The following is an 18,471-nucleotide window of genomic DNA, read 5'->3' on the forward strand; positions in this document are numbered from 1 at the left end:
ATGTTTCTAGGATATAAATATAAACAGAACTGTGGTGTCCTCTAGTGTTTGTTGTCTGTAATGTGCTTGTGCAGTGACTTTCTTTTCAGTTCAATCCCTTTTTTATTCATGGACGTGAATTTGAAAAGGATTTACTGGATTGCAATTCAAAGAAATTCGACACAATTACACAACAAAATATAAAAATAACCACCTGACATGTAGAATATCTTTAATACAGCACCATGAAATCTCACCACAATGTTTTGAGATCATAATCTGTGTACATTTTATACATATAGAGTCAGTTTGCTTCAATGGATTATAATAGAGTGGGTAAAATAGAGCATTCTGGGAAATGACGTTTGTTACATAGTGGAATATATAAATTAGTGAATATGCTATGCGCAGGACAACCAGGGTTATTATTCTTAACTAAAACTAAAACCATGTTACTTTAAATAAATTCAACATTGCATTAAAAAAACTAACAAATGTTAACTGAAATAAGATAAAAAATTAAGCTTATTTGATCAGTTTAACATGAAGTTCTTAACTAAAACTGAAATTAAATAAAAAAAAAACTATAGAGATATATTAAAAAATACTAAACAAAATATAGCATAAATGGAATTCAAAACATAAAGAAAAACTACCATGGACTATAAATGATACTAAAATAACATTAATGAGAACATAATTCTGGATGATCCATATTGAAAATGCAAAATATTATTCAATACTGAACAGGTTTTAAATTATTATTATATTTCTTACATTATGACACTTAAATGCTGGATGTGATGGAGGGTGATGTCACTGTCACTTTAAGGACAATAAAAAAGGTTTTATGCCCATTTTGCAAATACAAAATGTTTCAGCAGTAAAACTCCACAAACACCAGAGTGTGATGAAATCAGTAAGTCAGCAGACATTTCTTCAGCTCTTCCTCTTTCATACAGATGTCCTGGAGCTTTTTGAAGCTTTAAAATAGACCCATAATCCTCTGCTGGCCGGCTCCAGTCTGTTACCAACACCAGCCCATCCAGACCCTGGATTAACACTACAGCTAACACACAATGACTAGTAGAGGAGCACTTAAGACACAGGAATTCTTGAGTTACATGTTTATGTGTGTGTTCAATACAACAGAAAACACCACTAGCACAGCTCCCTCAACTCTGGCAGTCATGACCTCAGCAGCAGTGAGAGATGATCAGCATCCCGTCAGAAATAGTATGGCAAGCTGTTTCAACAATCAATCCTTAAATGATACTAGTTTTCATGCTAGTACTTTTACATTTTTTATCTACTTGCATTTATACTACTTATTCATTACTGTCCAGTGCTTATTTTTTTAGATATCAGTGCTTATTCTTAGGTGCAAGTAACATCTTTAAGATACATGTAATTCCAATATTTGTGCCAATGGGTGGCGTCTGTACTTCTCTGTCAGAGAGCACCTGTCCATCAAAAGCTCACTATCCAATCAGAGTAGATTACTGTTAACCCCGCCCCCACGAGAGGTTTGTGTCAAAACACTTAACGAAAAACTGTGAAACGTAAGTGAAATCTGTGGCAATTAATTCAGAATCCACGATTAGCGAAAACGAATCTTTGAAAAACATTAACAAAGAATGAAGCATATTTGAAGAGCCTGTTAAATTTGTGCGACTGAGTTAATTTTTTTAATTTTCATAATGTTTTTCTTCTTTTGTAATGCCATATTTTTGATAGTTTCTGGAAAAAGTTGCGTCCAGTTTTAAAAAGTTTCGTTCATTATTATTGAAACAAATGTAATTCCATACAAAACACATATGTATTCATTGTCTCTACAATTTAAGCCGCATATATTTATTTTTCGTTTATTGAATTATTGCCCTGACATGAAGAAAAGTCTGCCACAGACCATCCAAACAAAACAAATAATCAACAAAATATATAATATAAAAAATATATAATGAATAAGTACTAATATTTTGAAAAATGCACTAGTACCTAAAGAATATGCGCTAGTAGCCAACAAATAGGCTAAGAAATGGAATAGATACGAGTAGCTAATAAGTACTAGTAGCATGAAAATAGATACTAGTAGCCTAGGTTTTAAGGATTAAATGCTAAACGGCTTGCCGTAGTCAGACATCAGACACCCGGAGGTTTCTGAAAGTGCTCTGGATCAGACAGCGCTGCTCATTGTCTCGGACCACTGTGTTAAGACTGTATTAGATTACAGGCTGCACACAGAAATAACAGCACAGGCTTTGACTTTATCCCAACAGAAAATAAAAGACTGCCACCTGTCCTGAGAGTCACGGAGGGATGGACAACACCCGCACAAACACAGCCAAACATAAGCGACTGATGGAATGATATTCACTGATATTACACATGAAGTGGATCTGTTATTAAAACCTCTATATCTACAGATCTTCTTTGTTTCTAAGTTTCTAAATTACCTGAAATGTCCAAGTTTGGCTGTGTTTATATATTAACATAGCTACTCTAAATTCATACATTACCAAGCAATTAAACAACTGGAAAACAAAACCAAGGATCTTTTGAGGAGCATTTGTTTCCAGAAGCTTTACTTTCACTGTTCCTCAGTGGAGGAATGATCTTCACAAGCCTCCAGAACATCTCACATCTTAGAGCGACAACTGATATTTATATAATTTTATCTCAGTATGATCGAATTGATTTACATTACAAGCATCACAATTTCATCATGTAAAATAGAGCCATTTTTTCCTCCATATTCTCACTATATCAGATTATATGAGCCATAAGAGTCTAGTCAACAAAAAAACACGTATGGTGTCAACTGAATTTTCAAATCAAATTATTTCCTTGTGTCTCTCTTCCTTTTCACACAAGAAAACCATTTGCACTCAATCAGCATTTCACATCAATTTATTTATTTACCAGTTACAATATTTTTGGTAAGTAAATTCTGACAGGTTTCATGTCAAAGGTTCAAACATCTACACAACATCATCATACGTTAAAAAATCAGAACATACTTGTTTCAGTAACAACTTCCTTTTCAAGCCTGTCAGTCTTAACAAATGGGCGGATACAAAGACAGAGGGAGCGCTGTGATTGGCTGAGGCTGTCAGTCTGTGCTGTGATTGGCTGAGGCTGTGAGTCTTACTCAAGTGGGCGGGTACAAACACACAGGGAGCGCTGTGATTGGCTGAGGCTGTCAGTCTTACTCAAGTGGGCGGGTACAAACACACAGTGAGCGCTGTGATTAGCTGAGGCTGTCAGTCTTACACAAGTGGGCGGGCACAAACACACAGGGAGCGTTGTGATTGGCTGAGGCTGTCAGCCTTACTCAAGTGGGCGGGTACAAACAGGCTGCACACAGAAATAACAGCACAGGCTTTGACTTTATCCCAACAGAAAATAAAAGACTGCCACCTGTCCTGAGAGTCACTGAGGGATGGACAACACCCGCACAAACACAGCCAAACATAAGCGACTGATGGAATGATATTCACTGATATTACACATGAAGTGGATCTGTTATTAAAACCTCTATATCTACAGATCTTCCTTGTTTCTAAGTTTCTAAATTACCTGAAATGTCTAAGTTTGGCTATGTTCAGGGCTGTCGCTAGTGGGGTGAAAGGTGATGACAATTAGAGGGGCCCACGGCTGAGGGGGGGCCCCCAATAATCTCAACCGCTTGGATGCTCAGGACAGCTGAAGGGCCCGTTTTTCAGGTGTTTTTAAGCCTTACCGCTTGTCGATTTAAACATTAAAGCATCCAAAAACAAGACGTGGAAAAGCTGAACAGAGTAGCTGGTTACTCGCGCGCTGTGTTCGGTGCGCACGCGGAGAGACAGAGCCACGTATCACGGACAGCGACACTGAACCGAGCTCTGTTCTGCGAAGTTCTCCTCGAAGTCCTCCTGCACCTGAACGAACAAATACAAATCGCAGTTTGAACAAACAAAAAGATGTGAAAGAGCCCAATTCAGTACTCGCAGTGTTCTGGTGTTCAGGCTCACGCAGAGAAATGCGTCTAAAAACGCTTGAACATCGAATTTCCTACTTTTTTACTTTTTTTGTTCTGACAAATACATACAAATATGTCAAAATACCTGCCTTGGAAAATATGCTCGAGTTATTTTTTAGTGAAAGTAAACAGTTATAAAAATATTTAGCATGCGTTCAGTGACCGCGCCTAATTTAGCTACTGGCTGCTGTAATGTTAATCCAAGAAAATGAAACTGAAAATCACTCACTGCTCTTGACTGAATTACTTTGTAATTTTAACAAGAATATATACATATTACTAGTAGGTACAGGACACTATGATACATTTATGTAAGTGATCAGGCTATAGCAAAATTAAGCGAACTGTGACATATTATACCCAAAGAATCTTCATACAGTGAACTACTAGTAAAATTGCTAAAAATGTAATATATATATAAATATATATATAAAATTGGGACCAAAAATTATACCTTAAAATAGCACCACAATCTGAACAAAATGAAGCATTGCTTGGTAATTGGTCAACAAAGTATTGATAGTTGTGTAAATATTGTCATAATAACAGTTGTCTGTAGTGTTGGTTGATTGTAATGCATTAAATACATTCCTATCTAAGTTGTGACATTATCAAGACAAATTTGTTCGGACAGAGTTTAACTCTTAAGTTCTTGTCATATTTTATAACCATTTTACAAGTGATAGAAAATAAACTGTAATAATGTGAGAAATGTTGAAAGTGTCTGAATAAATTTTGGCTTGACTGTATATTTAATTTTTACAGTGAAGACTATCCAGTGCTATATTACATTTAATTATTCGGTTTCTGTACCTGGACACCTATTTGACCAAACTTGAAAAAAACGTAAACATTGTGTAAATAGCACAAATAAATAAAAATGGACGAACATACAAATTAAACAATTTCAAACAGGGCCCACTGGTACAACCTTCTCCAGGGCCCCGCGAACCCCAGCTACGGCCCTGGCTGTGTTTATATATTAGCTACTCTAAATTCATACATTACCAAGCAATTAAATAACTGGAAAACAAAACCAAGGATCTTTGGAGGAGCGTTTGTTTCCAGAAGCTTTACTTCGGAGGAATGATCTTCACAAGCCTCCAGAACATCTCACATCTTCTGAGGAACCTTGATTTCTTCAGCTTTCAACCAGCATTGCATTGTACGTTTTTGGAGATATAGAGCGACGACTGATATTTATATAATTTTATCGCATTGATTTACATTACAAGCATCACAATTTCATCATATAAAATAGAGCCATTTTTTCGTATGGTGTCAACTGAATATTCAAATCAAATTATTTCCTTGTGTCTCTCTTCCTTTTCACACAAGAAAACCATTTGCACTCAAATCAGCATTTCACATCAATTTATTTATTTACCAGTTACAATATTTTTGGTAAGTAAATTCTGACAGGTTTCATGTCAAAGGTTCAAAGATCTACAAAACATCATCATACGTTAAAAAATCAGAACATATTTGTTTCAGTAACTACTTCCTTTTCAAGCCTGTCAGTCTTACACAAGTGGGCGGGTACAAACACGCAGGGAGCGCTGTGATTGGCTGAGGCTGTCAATCTTACATAAGTGGGCGGGTACAAACACACAGGGAGCGCTGTGATTGGCTGAGGCTGTCAGTCTTACACAAGTGGGCGGGTACAAACACACAGGGAGTGCTGTGATTGGCTGAGGCTGTCAGTCTCACACAGGGAGCGCTGTGATTGGCTGGGGCTGTCAGTCTTACACAAGTGGGCGGGAACAAACACACAGGGAGTGCTGTGATTGGCTGAGGCTGTCAGTCTCACACAGGGAGCGCTGTGATTGGCTGGGGCTGTCAGTCTTACATAAGTGGGCGGGAACAAACACACAGGGAGTGCTGTGATTGGCTGAGGAACGAGTGGCCTATTCCTGGTCCTTCTCCTCTCCATGAGTGATGATGTGGACCAGATTGCGGTAGTCCAGGTTTCCCGTAGCGTCTGGAGGGAAGGCGGTGAACATCTGCTCCATCTGAAACAACACGGCAGTCAGTAGTGCTGAGACTGTGTCCAGAGCAACTATCAAGCATCATACATGTGAGACGCGCCTCACCTCCTCAGCAGAAAACCGGTCGGCCTGTGTGGTCAACATCTCAGTCACACTGGAGAAACGCATCAAAAACACACAAAAAAACACACTTTCTTAATAAAAAAAAATACATATATATATTATAATTATATTTTATGTTATAAAAATTATATTGTAAGTAATTTAATAATATTTTAAAAAGTCTTAATTGAATATATTACTATAAGAAAAATAAAATCTGAGATTTACCAGTAACTCCATTGGATTGAATTAACTTAATTAAATCTACAAATTTACAAACCTAGAACGTCAAAACAACATAAATATACTATTAAAAAAAATTCTAACAAAATAAATCCATTTTACTTATTTTATTTCAGTCTTCTAATTTCCATTTAGTTTTAAACAAAGAACTAAAATAGCCAAATAAAAAATGACAGCTATATTAATATAAATGTAGTATAAAATACAATAATGGTGAAATACAATAAATATGTTTATTACATTATTATTAGAAAAAAGTATACTCAATATTAATAAATATAACTAAATTAAAAATATTAACAAAAAAATATAATAATCTATAAATAATGCTAAAATAAAATTTGATAAGAACATGAATGATTGTCATTTATATAAAAAATTCAAAGTATTACGTAAAACTAAATACAGTAAATTTATTTTACTTGATTTTTAATTTACTTTCAGATTAAAAAAGTGATAGTTTTTTTTTTCATTTTTACACCTAATGGTGCTCCATATATAACTGGGTCAAGAAAATATCTGAAAAAAAAAAAAAAAAATGAAATAAAATAAAATAATGGATTGTGTTTTTAGGGTTTTAAAAGTATTACTATTATAGTATGTATTTCTACTGGGTCAGAGCTGACCCAAATGCATTATGAGGGTTAATTTGTTTCTTAATACATGCCAAGTGTTTGTGTTTCCGAGCTAAAACAGCTCAGATAATACATGATAGATCAAACACTGAAGAGCTTACAAGTCCTTCTTCAGGATTCCCTTCCCCTCGGGATCGAACACTTTGAAGGCGTTGAGGATGGTTTCCTCTGGATCGGCTCCTGCCATCAAACAAACCTCCATCAAACTCTCAGTTTGAGGAAAAAGTTCTATGCATGCAGCAACTTTGTTTCCACACAATTGAGTCTTTTTTTTAATGTAGTAAACGTGCTTTTCAATGTTGAAGATCATGCTAAAGTCTCATCGCTTGAAAACTTGCCTTTAAGTTTCTCTCCGAACATTGTGAGGAAGACGGTGAAGTTGATCGGCCCCGACGCCTCCTTCAGCATCTCATCAATCTCCTCCTGCTTCACATTGAGCCGGCCTGTTACAGGACAGAAGAGGAGCATGATGGGAAATGTGATTCAACACATGTACTAGTTTACTAGTTGCAATTAAACCTGAACGAATCTGAGTCTAGGATTTCGAGCCAAATTTCTGTTTTATATTTCCTATGATTTTACTATTATATATATATATATATATTTAAAAATCTTTAAAAATAATATAAATGTAAAAAAAAAATTATATGCGTATACATGTATAAGCATATGTGTGTACATAAGGTAAATAAAATATATAGAAATATATAGAAATAAAAGCAATATAAGAGTTTTTAAATCAGAGTTTTTACCCATATATATTGATTTTTTTTTTTTTTTTTTTTTTTTTGGAAGTTGTTTCCTTTAATTAAAGTATTTAAAAAAATAATAATAATAAAAATATATATCAAACATAAAATAATGCAATAAATATGAATTAAATTAATTATTAAATTATATATAATTATTAATATAATTAAAATTAATTTGGTAAAATATGAGTTTTGAAATTTGGTGAGTCTTACCACATTATTTTAATGTATTGTCTTAATTGTAGTTCAAACTGTTTTACTGTTTACTACACGTTGTTATTCTTCTCGTTATTTTCCTAAAGCAGCTAATGAATGGAAATCTCACACACTGACAGAACACAGCTTCCGCATTGAAGAATAAGATGGATAAACTCAGTTTTTCACAACAAGATGATCACAGGCCCAGTGAAGAATCTGTTAATTAACTTATTACAATCTTATTCTTTTATGATCTCATTTGTCTTATATACAGTAGTTTAAAACCTGCCAAACCAACCTAGAGCTGCAAACGTGTCCCTCAGGTCATTCTTGTCAATGAATCCGTCTCTGTTCTGGTCCATGATGGTAAATGCCTGCAAATAAACACTCTGCTCAGAGTCTATCTGTCAAGCTCCAGCATCGTCTGAGACTTCACTGAGGCTCAGATCATTGTTGATCTGAGGAGAAGGAAGCTATTGTCCTCCACAGACCCTGGCAATGTCACACAAGAGCCAGTTATCCTGACAGAATCCAGTGTGTGAAGGAGCATCTCTATAAATACATATATCAGCCTCAGTGGGATCAGACGGGAATATCAGATTCCACAGGAGCTTTACAGAATCACACAAACAATAGCAGCTGCGCTCTTCTGCTCATCCCAATACAAAAATACTGCCATGATCAATGTACACATTTAAAATGCATCTACAATCATATTCACTTTTGCATATTTAAATTTGGGTTTAAAAGCTGATTGGACTGGGAGTGAGAAATGAAGGTGTTTGGTGTCACTGAAAATGTATAATTTTTTTTCTTTCTTGGGTTCTGACAGCCTCTGTTGGCTCTCTGTAAGTCACAAAGGTGTGGAAGCACATGATGGTGATAAATGATGACAGAATATTAATCTGGATGAACTATTCCTGTAAGGATGCTGGTTAAGATGAGACAGAGACAGACATGAAGGAACGTGATCAGACCTCCTTGAACTCCTGGATCTGAGCCTGTTCAAACATAGAGAAGACATTGGAGTTCGCTCCTTCTGCTGACCTCTTCTTTGCTTTCTTTGGTGCCTGAAAAACAAACATTCAGGTCTCTTTAGTTAGAGCAGTTTCCTAAAGAACTAGTTTCTCCCTTCTTATTCAAACTTTAGTAAGAAAAGCTGCTTTTAAGTTTGATTCACTTCCACGAATCAGCTCAAACTCTGAATGAATCAATTGAAAAGTCAGATTCATAGATTCATTTGAAGCATCATTCAGAAGTCTTAGAGACATTTTAAGAAAGTTTGGGGGGAAAAATAGGACACAGTTTGCATGTTAATATGAAAAAAAAATTACATATAGTTTTACAAATATTTAATAATAATAATAATAATAATAATAATTAGGACACACTGATGTGTCAAATGTCAAAAATATTTTTCACTTAGGAATTTCTAGTAAACTTTGTGATTAGTTACAAAGAAATTATAATTAACAGTAAATTTTACTTATATTTTTGCATTTTTCATAACATACATTTTTTTTTGCAAAAAATAAAATAAAAATAACAACAACAACATTAGGCTAAATATTACTGTTTGTTCTATATTTTTATATTGGAGCATAAAATGAGAATATATAAATATGGTAACTATTTGTATCAATTTAGCAGGAGAGAAACTTTAATAATCGACCTTGATTATTTTAATCATATTTTCTTTGCTTCAGTTTTTATATTAAATATTTTTAAAAAAGATTAATGCATCAAATATAACTATTAAACATACATTAATGGAAAATAATATTATTTTGGAAGACACAAAATGGTCAAATTTGATCTCAAAAATGGTCCTGCCGATTAATGGTGCTGCCGATATATCGGTTGATCTCTAATTAAAATCTGGCTCAATCAAATGTCCGGGTGATTCCCGAAGCATCTGTAAATCCCAGTGTTACTCACCATGAGCGCTGCTGGACGGAGGAGATCCCGAGTGCAGCCGGACAGTGGGGCGCGGAGGAACGGCCTTTTGTAGATTAGGCGGGCTGTTGTCTACTGGCTGATATAAATAACACATGCCCTGTTTAGGAAGTGACAGGTAGATGATGATCCCTCAGAAGCAGACACACATGGCTCAAGGTCTATTGTGATGTGGTTTAGAATGACAGGACGCATGGAAGAAGTGTTCAGCTGTTTGATGATGCACCTCTCTTCCTCTGCATGGAGGTTATTTCAGGGTTTGCTTCAGAGCTCAGGAAAGTTAAAGTAGCCTGTGGATGATCGCTGGACTCCACATTACAGCCGTAGCTTTTCAGTTTCATTTTCTGATTTCTTTCACAAATTCATAATGTGTTCAGCATTATTCAGAATTGAACTCCTAGACATGTTAGTTTCATCAACCTACATTGAACTGCGTTTTGTGACAATTTTTTTTCATCACACAATTCAAACTTTGTTTCTAACAATTCTGAATTCAATTAAATTGAGAATTTTGACTTTTTCTGACAGTTCTGCGTTCTAGCAAATGTTTTTATTTTTATTTATTTTTTATCTGACACAAATGAAAAAACAAAAAATAAATAAAAAGAAAGATAACTGCAACATTTTATCAAGCAATTCTAGGGAAAAAACGGAATTGCGAGATATACATATTACATATTAATTTTTTTTTTTTTTGCCAGAATAAAAAATAAAAAGGTAGTTTGTGACCAATCGCATTCACCTGACGACAATCACACAGACGCAGCACAATCATCAGACACGCTTTATAAGCATTGGACTTCCTCTCACACACGGCTGAGTATTGTTCTGCACATATCCCTCTCCTAGAGATAGCTTCAATACGTAAACCTTTCTGGTTAGTTTTCTAGTTTTCATAGTCTTGTCTCTGTTTCTAGTTTTCATAATTTAGTCTTTTTCATGCCTTGCCCTGTTACTCGTGTTTTGACTCTTTTGCTCTGGATATTGGATTACCCCTCTTGCTTAGCCCTCTGGATATTGTTTGCTCATCAAAGATCCATGCTTGCCTTTGGATTACTCTTGTGTCTTGCCCTCTATATACCTGTTTGCCAGTGTTTGACCCATGACTGTTTTGAACATGTCTCGGTTCAATAAAAGCTTGCATATGGATCCGCATGTCTCATCGGCTGCCCTTTTACACTCACAGTGAACGGTCCACTGAATGGCAATTTGAAGAACCCAACAGCAGTTTATTAAAGTGCTCTATTATGCTCTTTTACAAAGTCTTGATTTTGTTTTGGGGGTGAGCTAGAACAAGCTCTCATGCTTTGGTTCGAAAAACGAATTATTTTTAACATAGGCCTAATGTATATTATTACAATACCTTTCTGCTCAGCCTGGCAAATATGGCTTGATTAGTTTTGGGTTTGATGAAGGCCTGCCTTCTGAAAAACTAAATGTGATGTCATTGGTAAGCTGTCCCAGTGCATTGTGATTGGTGAACAGTTTAGACTGTGTTTCAGGACTGCCACACCCCTTGCTTGTAAAAGCAGAAAGTTCCGTCTCACACTTAAATTAAAATGTTTATTTTTTATTAAAAAAATATGCTAATTAAACAAGTTTACAATAAATATATTCAAATCTAGTAATATTTTAAAATCTATTTACATATTGAATATATGTGTGATTTTCAATTTTTCCAGCCCATTTTATGCCAGCAATATAGAATTTTTTATACAATAGTTGAGTTAAATTAAACAAATGAAATTTGGGTAATTACATGGTCACCTGTTCACAACAGAGTAAATGTATGTACATTTCAACAGTGAGCAGAGCAGAAGGGCATATGAGGCAAGTTTATTTATATAGCACATTTCATACACTACGGAAATTCAAAGTGCTTTACATAAAAGGAAGAAAATAATGATTAATTCCATTAAATAATAAAATATTAATAATAACAACAATAGAAACAAGGAATTTAAAAACCTACTGTTACTGTTAGCTCTTACCTCAAAGAAACATTCTCAAGCTTTGTTCAACCTCTTCCCCACTAAGTGGAAAATCCTCCCTAAATAACTATCTATTCCATTACTTCATCCCCTTACTTTGACCTTCGTACTGACTCGATCCTAATGATCTGAGTGGTCTGTTAGGTTTATATTCAGTGAGCATATCTGCAGTGTATTTAGGTCCTAGGCCATTGAGTGATTTATAAACGAGTAAAAGTAACTTGAAATCAATTATAAATGTAACAGAAAACCAAGGACCTGAGGACTGGTGTGATATACTCAGATATTCTGGTTCTAGTCAGAATTGTGTTCTGAATGAGCTGCAGCCGTATGCTGTTCTTGGGAAGGCCAGTGAGGAATGTTCAGTTTTTTCCTTGTTTAACTGAAGAAAGTTCTGGCACATCCAACTGTTAATTTCATCAATGCATTGGCAGAGGGAGTCAATGGGGCTGTGGTCATTTGGAGATAAGGATAGGTAAATCTGGGTATCATCAGAACAGCTGTGATAGGCAAGTTAATTGTTTCTCATTATTTGACTTAGTAGGATCATATACAGGCTAAACAAGAGTGGTGCAAGAATTGAGCCTTGTGGGACTCCGCATGTCATGGACGTCCACTTAGACATGCTCTCCTATACACCCATTTGAGTACCATCCCAGAAATCCAGATCCAGTTTTCCAGTCTCTTTGAAATTATGTTTGACAATGTCAAATGCAGCACTAAGATCTATTAGTACCAGAACTGATGTTTTACCAGAATCTGAATTTAAGCGACTATCATTTATTATATTAATGAAAGCTGTCTCTGTGCTGTGATACGGTCGAAAAACAGATTGAAAATTGTCAATGTATCCATTTGTAAGTTTAAGTATTCGTTCAGCTGATTAAAAAACACTTTTTCAAGGATCTTTCCTATAAGAGAAATATTTGATATTGGTCTATAGTTGCTAAACATGGTGTTATCAAGATTGTTCTTTTTCAGGAGTTGCTTAACAACTGCAGTTTTCATGGAGTTTGGAAAAGTCCCAGAAAGCATTGAGGCATTCACCACTTCTAAGAGATCTGCTTCTAAACAGTTGAGCACCCTTTTGAAAAAAATATGTGAGAAAGTGTGTCGCGATAGCAGGCTGACGATTTAAGGTGCTGCACTATTTCTTCCAAAATTTTGCTATCAATTGCTTCTAAAGTAGACATAGTAACGTATCTTTGAAATTGCAGTCGAATCTGTCTGACCTCTGTATAAGTTAAGGATGTGCTGATTGCCTTCCTAATACTAATGATCTTCTCAGAAAAGAAAAAAAACAAGCTCATTGCACTCATTGCATTGACTTCACAGGAGCTATGTGATCAACAGGATTTGTAACTTTTGAGTTAAAGGAATCAAGGAGAAGATCAACGGAATCTGAGGAAATGCTTGGTGTTAAAGATATATATAGTCTCCATAAATAACACACTAGTAGTTTTGTGCATGTCAGACTGGTAAAATTGATTTCTCAGTTCATGTACAACTGATGAAATACTGGTTATATTTAATAAAAAGAGGTTCCGATTTTGTTCCGATTAAACAGTCTCAGGACGAGCAGAAGTATATGTGTCTAAAAATAGTTTTTGTGAGTTTTATTACATTTAATGCAAATATAGTTCCCTTTCAGTCTGTCACTCTCGACGTCATGTTAGTGACTTATGAATTGGGATATCACTTCAATAGACCAATTTACTTTGAGTGTAAAATAAACGAGCCAATGCATATTGGCATGCAATTATTGCATCCAGCTGCAGCTGATCACAGCGTGAGGATAAGAAGGCAGCAGGTGCAATGCATACCAGCTTTTCACTTCAGAGCCGAGATATAACATTGTTCTTCTCTATCCAGTGTCTTCAAGTGACTACGAGTTCAGCGCACTCTTGAGCCCCTTTCACACTGCCATTCTGGCAAATACAGGGGTAAAGTGTTCCTGCTATTGGTCCCTGGTCCCTAGTTTTTGCACTTTCACACTGCCAGTGATGACCCGGTATATGTGCGTGCTTTCACACACAACCCTTGAAGATCCCGTAATGACACGTGACATCAGCGTGTGACGTGTAATGTACGAGTCGACAACACTAGGCACGTTATACTTTCACTGAAGCAAGCAAACGGTCTCGGCATCAGCGCGGAAAGTGAGTAACTAACTGATTTCTGCTTCATTACAGTTTGCACATATGTTTTCGTCGCGAATGTTGATCTTCCTTCGAAACAGCTGGTAAAAGAGTCGCGCGATAACGCGCGTCATCACTTCGACACAGAATTAGATCTGGCTTTTGTTCACACAGCGCTCGTCCCGGGTCAAACCCCCCAATGTTACTAGGTCCCCGACCCGGGTTCAATTCGGTAATCAATTCCGGGACGTGGTTGCTTTCACACAGAAGTCGACCCCGGCAATGTTCCGGAAATATTGCGGGTCCGACGTGCAGTGTGAAAGGGGCTTTGGAAGTTTCTAGTGTTGGCGGTACGGTGCTGCAGCAGTGATCGTTCAGAGTCGAGTAGGTTGTGGACTTCAGGTTGCACTACGCCCCTGTGGTTCTGCAAGTGGCCAATTCCCCATGCACCTCAGCACTAAAAGAGCATTTTCCTCTTTTTAAAGATGCTGTTTCTCCCGTGCGTTTCTGGATGCGGTCGTTACCTGGTGACAGGTGATGGTCACGATCAGGGGCGTCGCTAGGCCCTTTTTAGGGGGGCTTCAGCCTAAACTTATGCCCAGCCCCCCTAAAAAATTATTTGATTAATTAATTAGTGATCGCTTCAGTCCCCTTTAAAAACTCATTTGAAACGGTGGCAAGCTGCATCAAGTTCCGGCTCCTCCCCTTATCTGAGTCTGCACGGATTCAGCGCGTTTTTCAATCCACAGGGGCGCCGAGCAGAGCGAACATCAGAGAGTACAAGGTGTGTGTGTGTGTGCGTGTGTGTGTGTTCTCGCATCCAATACCAGTACGTCTTCGCTGCGTTCACCTTCAGCCTTTATCACGGTGTGATAGTTGTTTTTTCTTCAAACAAAAATGAAGCGATTAACACCCATGAAAACATACTTTAGAAAACGATCATGATTTATTTTAATTTACTTTTCAAAATTCAAAACATATTATTGTGTATTTCGGCATTACATTATGCAGCCATTCACAGAAATGATTAAAGACACACATCATTGTCTGAAAGCACTAAATGTCACAGAGAGAGAAACATCATGTGGAGTTATTTTGTTTTGTATTATTAAATATGATTTTGTATTAAGTAATAATGAATCATTAGTGTATCATGATACATATATTAGAGTAAGAGTAAAGGGATCTGTGATTTTTTTTTTTTTTTTTTTTTTTTTTTTTTTAAGTAATTGATTTATAGAAGTGGCAAATTGATAATGGTGTTATTTTTAATAAATAGAAATAAATATAGAACAGATTAAACATATTGCCAATAGACTATTACATTAATACATGTTTTGTCTATATTCTTAATGAATATTAGCTGGTTAGTTAAATGATTTGAAATGAAATAAATTTCCAGGGGCTGACTTGATGTATAACCAACCGTATTGTTGATTATAAAGGCTAAAAAGCTAAAAATTAATAATAATAATAAAATATAATAATTTATTTTTCATTGTAGATGGATATACAACATTTTTTTGTCGTGCGGGAGTAGGTCTGCAAATGAGCAACAGTCAGGTGAGAATAGAACAGACAGCCTCACACACACACACACAATACCACTGTGTTCCCAAGATTCATTGCAGTCATTAAACCCTTATGTTGTTTTAATTTTCTGCCAATTTCCACGTACATTTCATAAGAAAAAGCTGTGGTATCATCAAAGGATAAACATGAATGTCCTAATACTGAATCAGGAAGTCTTTATTGTAAAAATCTACATTCCCAATTCAAAATTTTCCAGTGACTGGTCACATCTAAAAAACTGTATTAATTTTTTTTACAGTGTTATATATGGCTCAGTCAGTACTCCTACTCCCATATATGAAATACAGGGAATCCAATGGAATAGTGGATTGCAGTAAGGTTAGTAGTATACAACCCTACCCTAATAGTCAAATAGAATTTTTTAATCATACCCTTATTGGGGGCTGAGCCCCCCTAAAATGAAAATCTTAGAATCGCCCCTGGTCACGATCACTGCCTCACGCGTCTGGGCATTAAGCACGCTGAGGTAGCGTTCGAGGAGGAGTCATGTTCCCATTGCAGGAAGATGACCATCTTGGAGCTGCGAGCCAGGCACTGTTTCCTCCAGTGGATGGAGCTCCGTTGCCTCAGCCATGATTTCTATTTCCAACAGTAGCATGGTTGGTTTGAGGATTACAGTGGTAGCAGACCCCTCAGGGAACCAACCCTTGGGGGCCCATCACTCCTCTAGCACCTCCGATCCAGTTGAACAGCCAATGGTATGTGCTGGGCCACTTCAAAGAGAGTACCAGCAGTATCCAGCCGGGGGTCCTCCGGATGGCCGGATGTCGATCGCTGCAATGGAGGGAGAGCTGTCTGAGGAAGATGCCTGGTCAGGGTTGTGCTTTCCTTTTTGCAGCAAGGGCTGGAGTGAAGGCTGTCTCCCTCCACCCTTAAAGTCCAGGTTGCTGCAATTGCTGACCTGTAGAGAAGCTGCCTCCTCCTTACACGCTACGTAGGAGCTGGGCGTAGGCAGGCCACCCACCTGTCCTGGCCCCCATCAAGGGGAAGTTGTGGACTAATGGTTAGAGATTCAGACTCGTAATCCAAAGGTTGCGAGTTCGAGTTTAGGGCCAACAGAAATTGTGGGTGGGGAAAGTGAATGTAGAGTGCTCTCTCCCAACTTCAATAACACAACTGAGGTTTTTATGTTTTAATATTTTTTTATGAGTTTTAATGTTGATGCAGAAACACATCTTTGGGTGCATCCCTCCCCGAAATTGGTTTGCAGTGATCGAACTGAAGGACATGTACCTTCATATGTCGATCCTTCCGTGTCCAAGACAATTCTGCATTTTGCATTTGAAGGACAGGCATATCAGTACAAGGTGCATCCCTTCGGGGTGTCTCCCTGTATCTTCACGGAAGTCACATAGGCAGCTCTAGTTCCCCTCAGTGAGCAGTGTGTTTGCATCCTCAACTATCTCAACGATTGACTCATACTAGCACAGTCTAGGGATCAGTTGTTCGAGGACAGGGACCTGGTGCTCAGGCACCTCAGCCTGTTGGGTCTTCAAGGTCAACTAGGACAAGTGCAAACTCTCCCCGACAAAGAGGATCTCTTTTCTCTGTATGGATTAGGATTCGGTCAAACAGACAGCACGCCTCACTGAGAACCGTGCGCGGACGGTACTGACCTGCTTGAATTCATTCAAGGGCAGGACGGCGTTCCCTCTGGAACTACTTCAGTGGCTCCTCGGCATATGGCAACTGAAACGGCACTTACACTGCTAAGGCTATTGCATATGGCTTCATGGCCCGAGGTGGGCGTGAAAGCGCGGCACTCACCGGGTCCAAGTTACAACAGCCTGTCACCAGACCTTTACCCTGTGGTCAGATCTTAAGTTCCTCTGGGCAGGAGTGCCCCAGGATGCCTCCACCACCAGCTGGGGGGGCCACATACAATGGGAATGCAGTGTCAGGGTATGGGCGGGCATCCATCTGCACTGGCATATCAATTGACTATAGTTGTTAGCAGTACACCTTGCTTTGGACCGTCTCAAAGGGTCCTTATAAACCAATCACGTGCTGGTCCAAATGGACAACACAGCGACCGTTGCATACATCAACCGGTAAGGTGGTTTGCAGTCCCATTACATGTCACAACTCGGCCTCCACCTCCTCCATTGGAGTCAAAAGGTTCTTCGGTTACTTCATGCCATTCACATTCTGGGCCTGCTCAAGTGTAAGGCCAACAAGCTGTCTCGAGCTATGCTTCTGGGAGAGTGGCGACTCCATCCCTTGACAGTCCAGCTGATTTGGAGACATACCATAGCATATCATAACATTTGCTTCTCCAGAGACCTCTCACTGCCAGTTGTTCTACTCCCTGACCGAGGGAACACTCGGCATGGACACACTGGCACACAGCTGACCGCAGGGCCTGCACAAGTATGTGTTTCCCCCATTGAGCCTTCTCGAACAGACACTGTGCAAGGTCTGGGAGGACGAGGAGCAGGTCTCGCTTGTGGTGCCGTTTTGGCCCACTCTGACCTGGTTCCCTGAACTAGTGCTCCTCGCGAAAGGCACTCCATGGCAGATTCCTCTGAGGAAGGATCTACTGACTGAGAGATGGGGCGCCCTGTGGCACCCATGTCTAGACCTCTGGAAACTTCATTCCTGGTCCCTGGATGGGACGTGGAGGCTCCTGGTGGCATAAGCCAAGAGGTAGTGGACACCATAATTTTGGCTAGAGCACCATCTACAAAACAAGCTTAGAAGTGAAGTCAGTGGGTAAGCATGACCTTGTCATCAGGTTCCTTAAAGGGCCCTAGAGGGGCCCTTAATACCCTCTTGGGACCTGTCTCTAGCCTTTGCACTCGGTCAAGCAAAAGTTCCTTTCATTGAAAACTCTACACCTGCTTGCACTGGCCTCCATCAAGAGGGTAGGGGACCT

The 18,471-nt window shown here is 38.0% G+C and overlaps 1 protein-coding gene across 1 annotated transcript; it reads right to left on the reverse strand.

Moving 5' to 3' along the window:
• Positions 1-5,359: 5,359 nt before the first annotated feature.
• On the reverse strand, positions 5,360-9,932 carry myl2a (myosin, light chain 2a, regulatory, cardiac, slow). The gene is made up of 7 exons (XM_052555517.1): positions 9,857-9,932; positions 8,896-8,988; positions 8,217-8,292; positions 7,307-7,411; positions 7,070-7,148; positions 6,094-6,142; positions 5,360-6,012 (listed from the first exon to the last, which is right to left on the reverse strand). Exons 1-7 carry the CDS (start codon positions 9,857-9,859, stop codon positions 5,908-5,910), a joined length of 510 nt encoding a protein of 169 aa, XP_052411477.1. The 5' UTR covers positions 9,860-9,932; the 3' UTR covers positions 5,360-5,907.
• Positions 9,933-18,471: the final 8,539 nt, after the last annotated feature.

Source organism: Carassius gibelio, chromosome B5, assembly GCF_023724105.1.
Source record: "Carassius gibelio isolate Cgi1373 ecotype wild population from Czech Republic chromosome B5, carGib1.2-hapl.c, whole genome shotgun sequence".
Classification (NCBI taxonomy): domain Eukaryota; kingdom Metazoa; phylum Chordata; class Actinopteri; order Cypriniformes; family Cyprinidae; genus Carassius; species Carassius gibelio.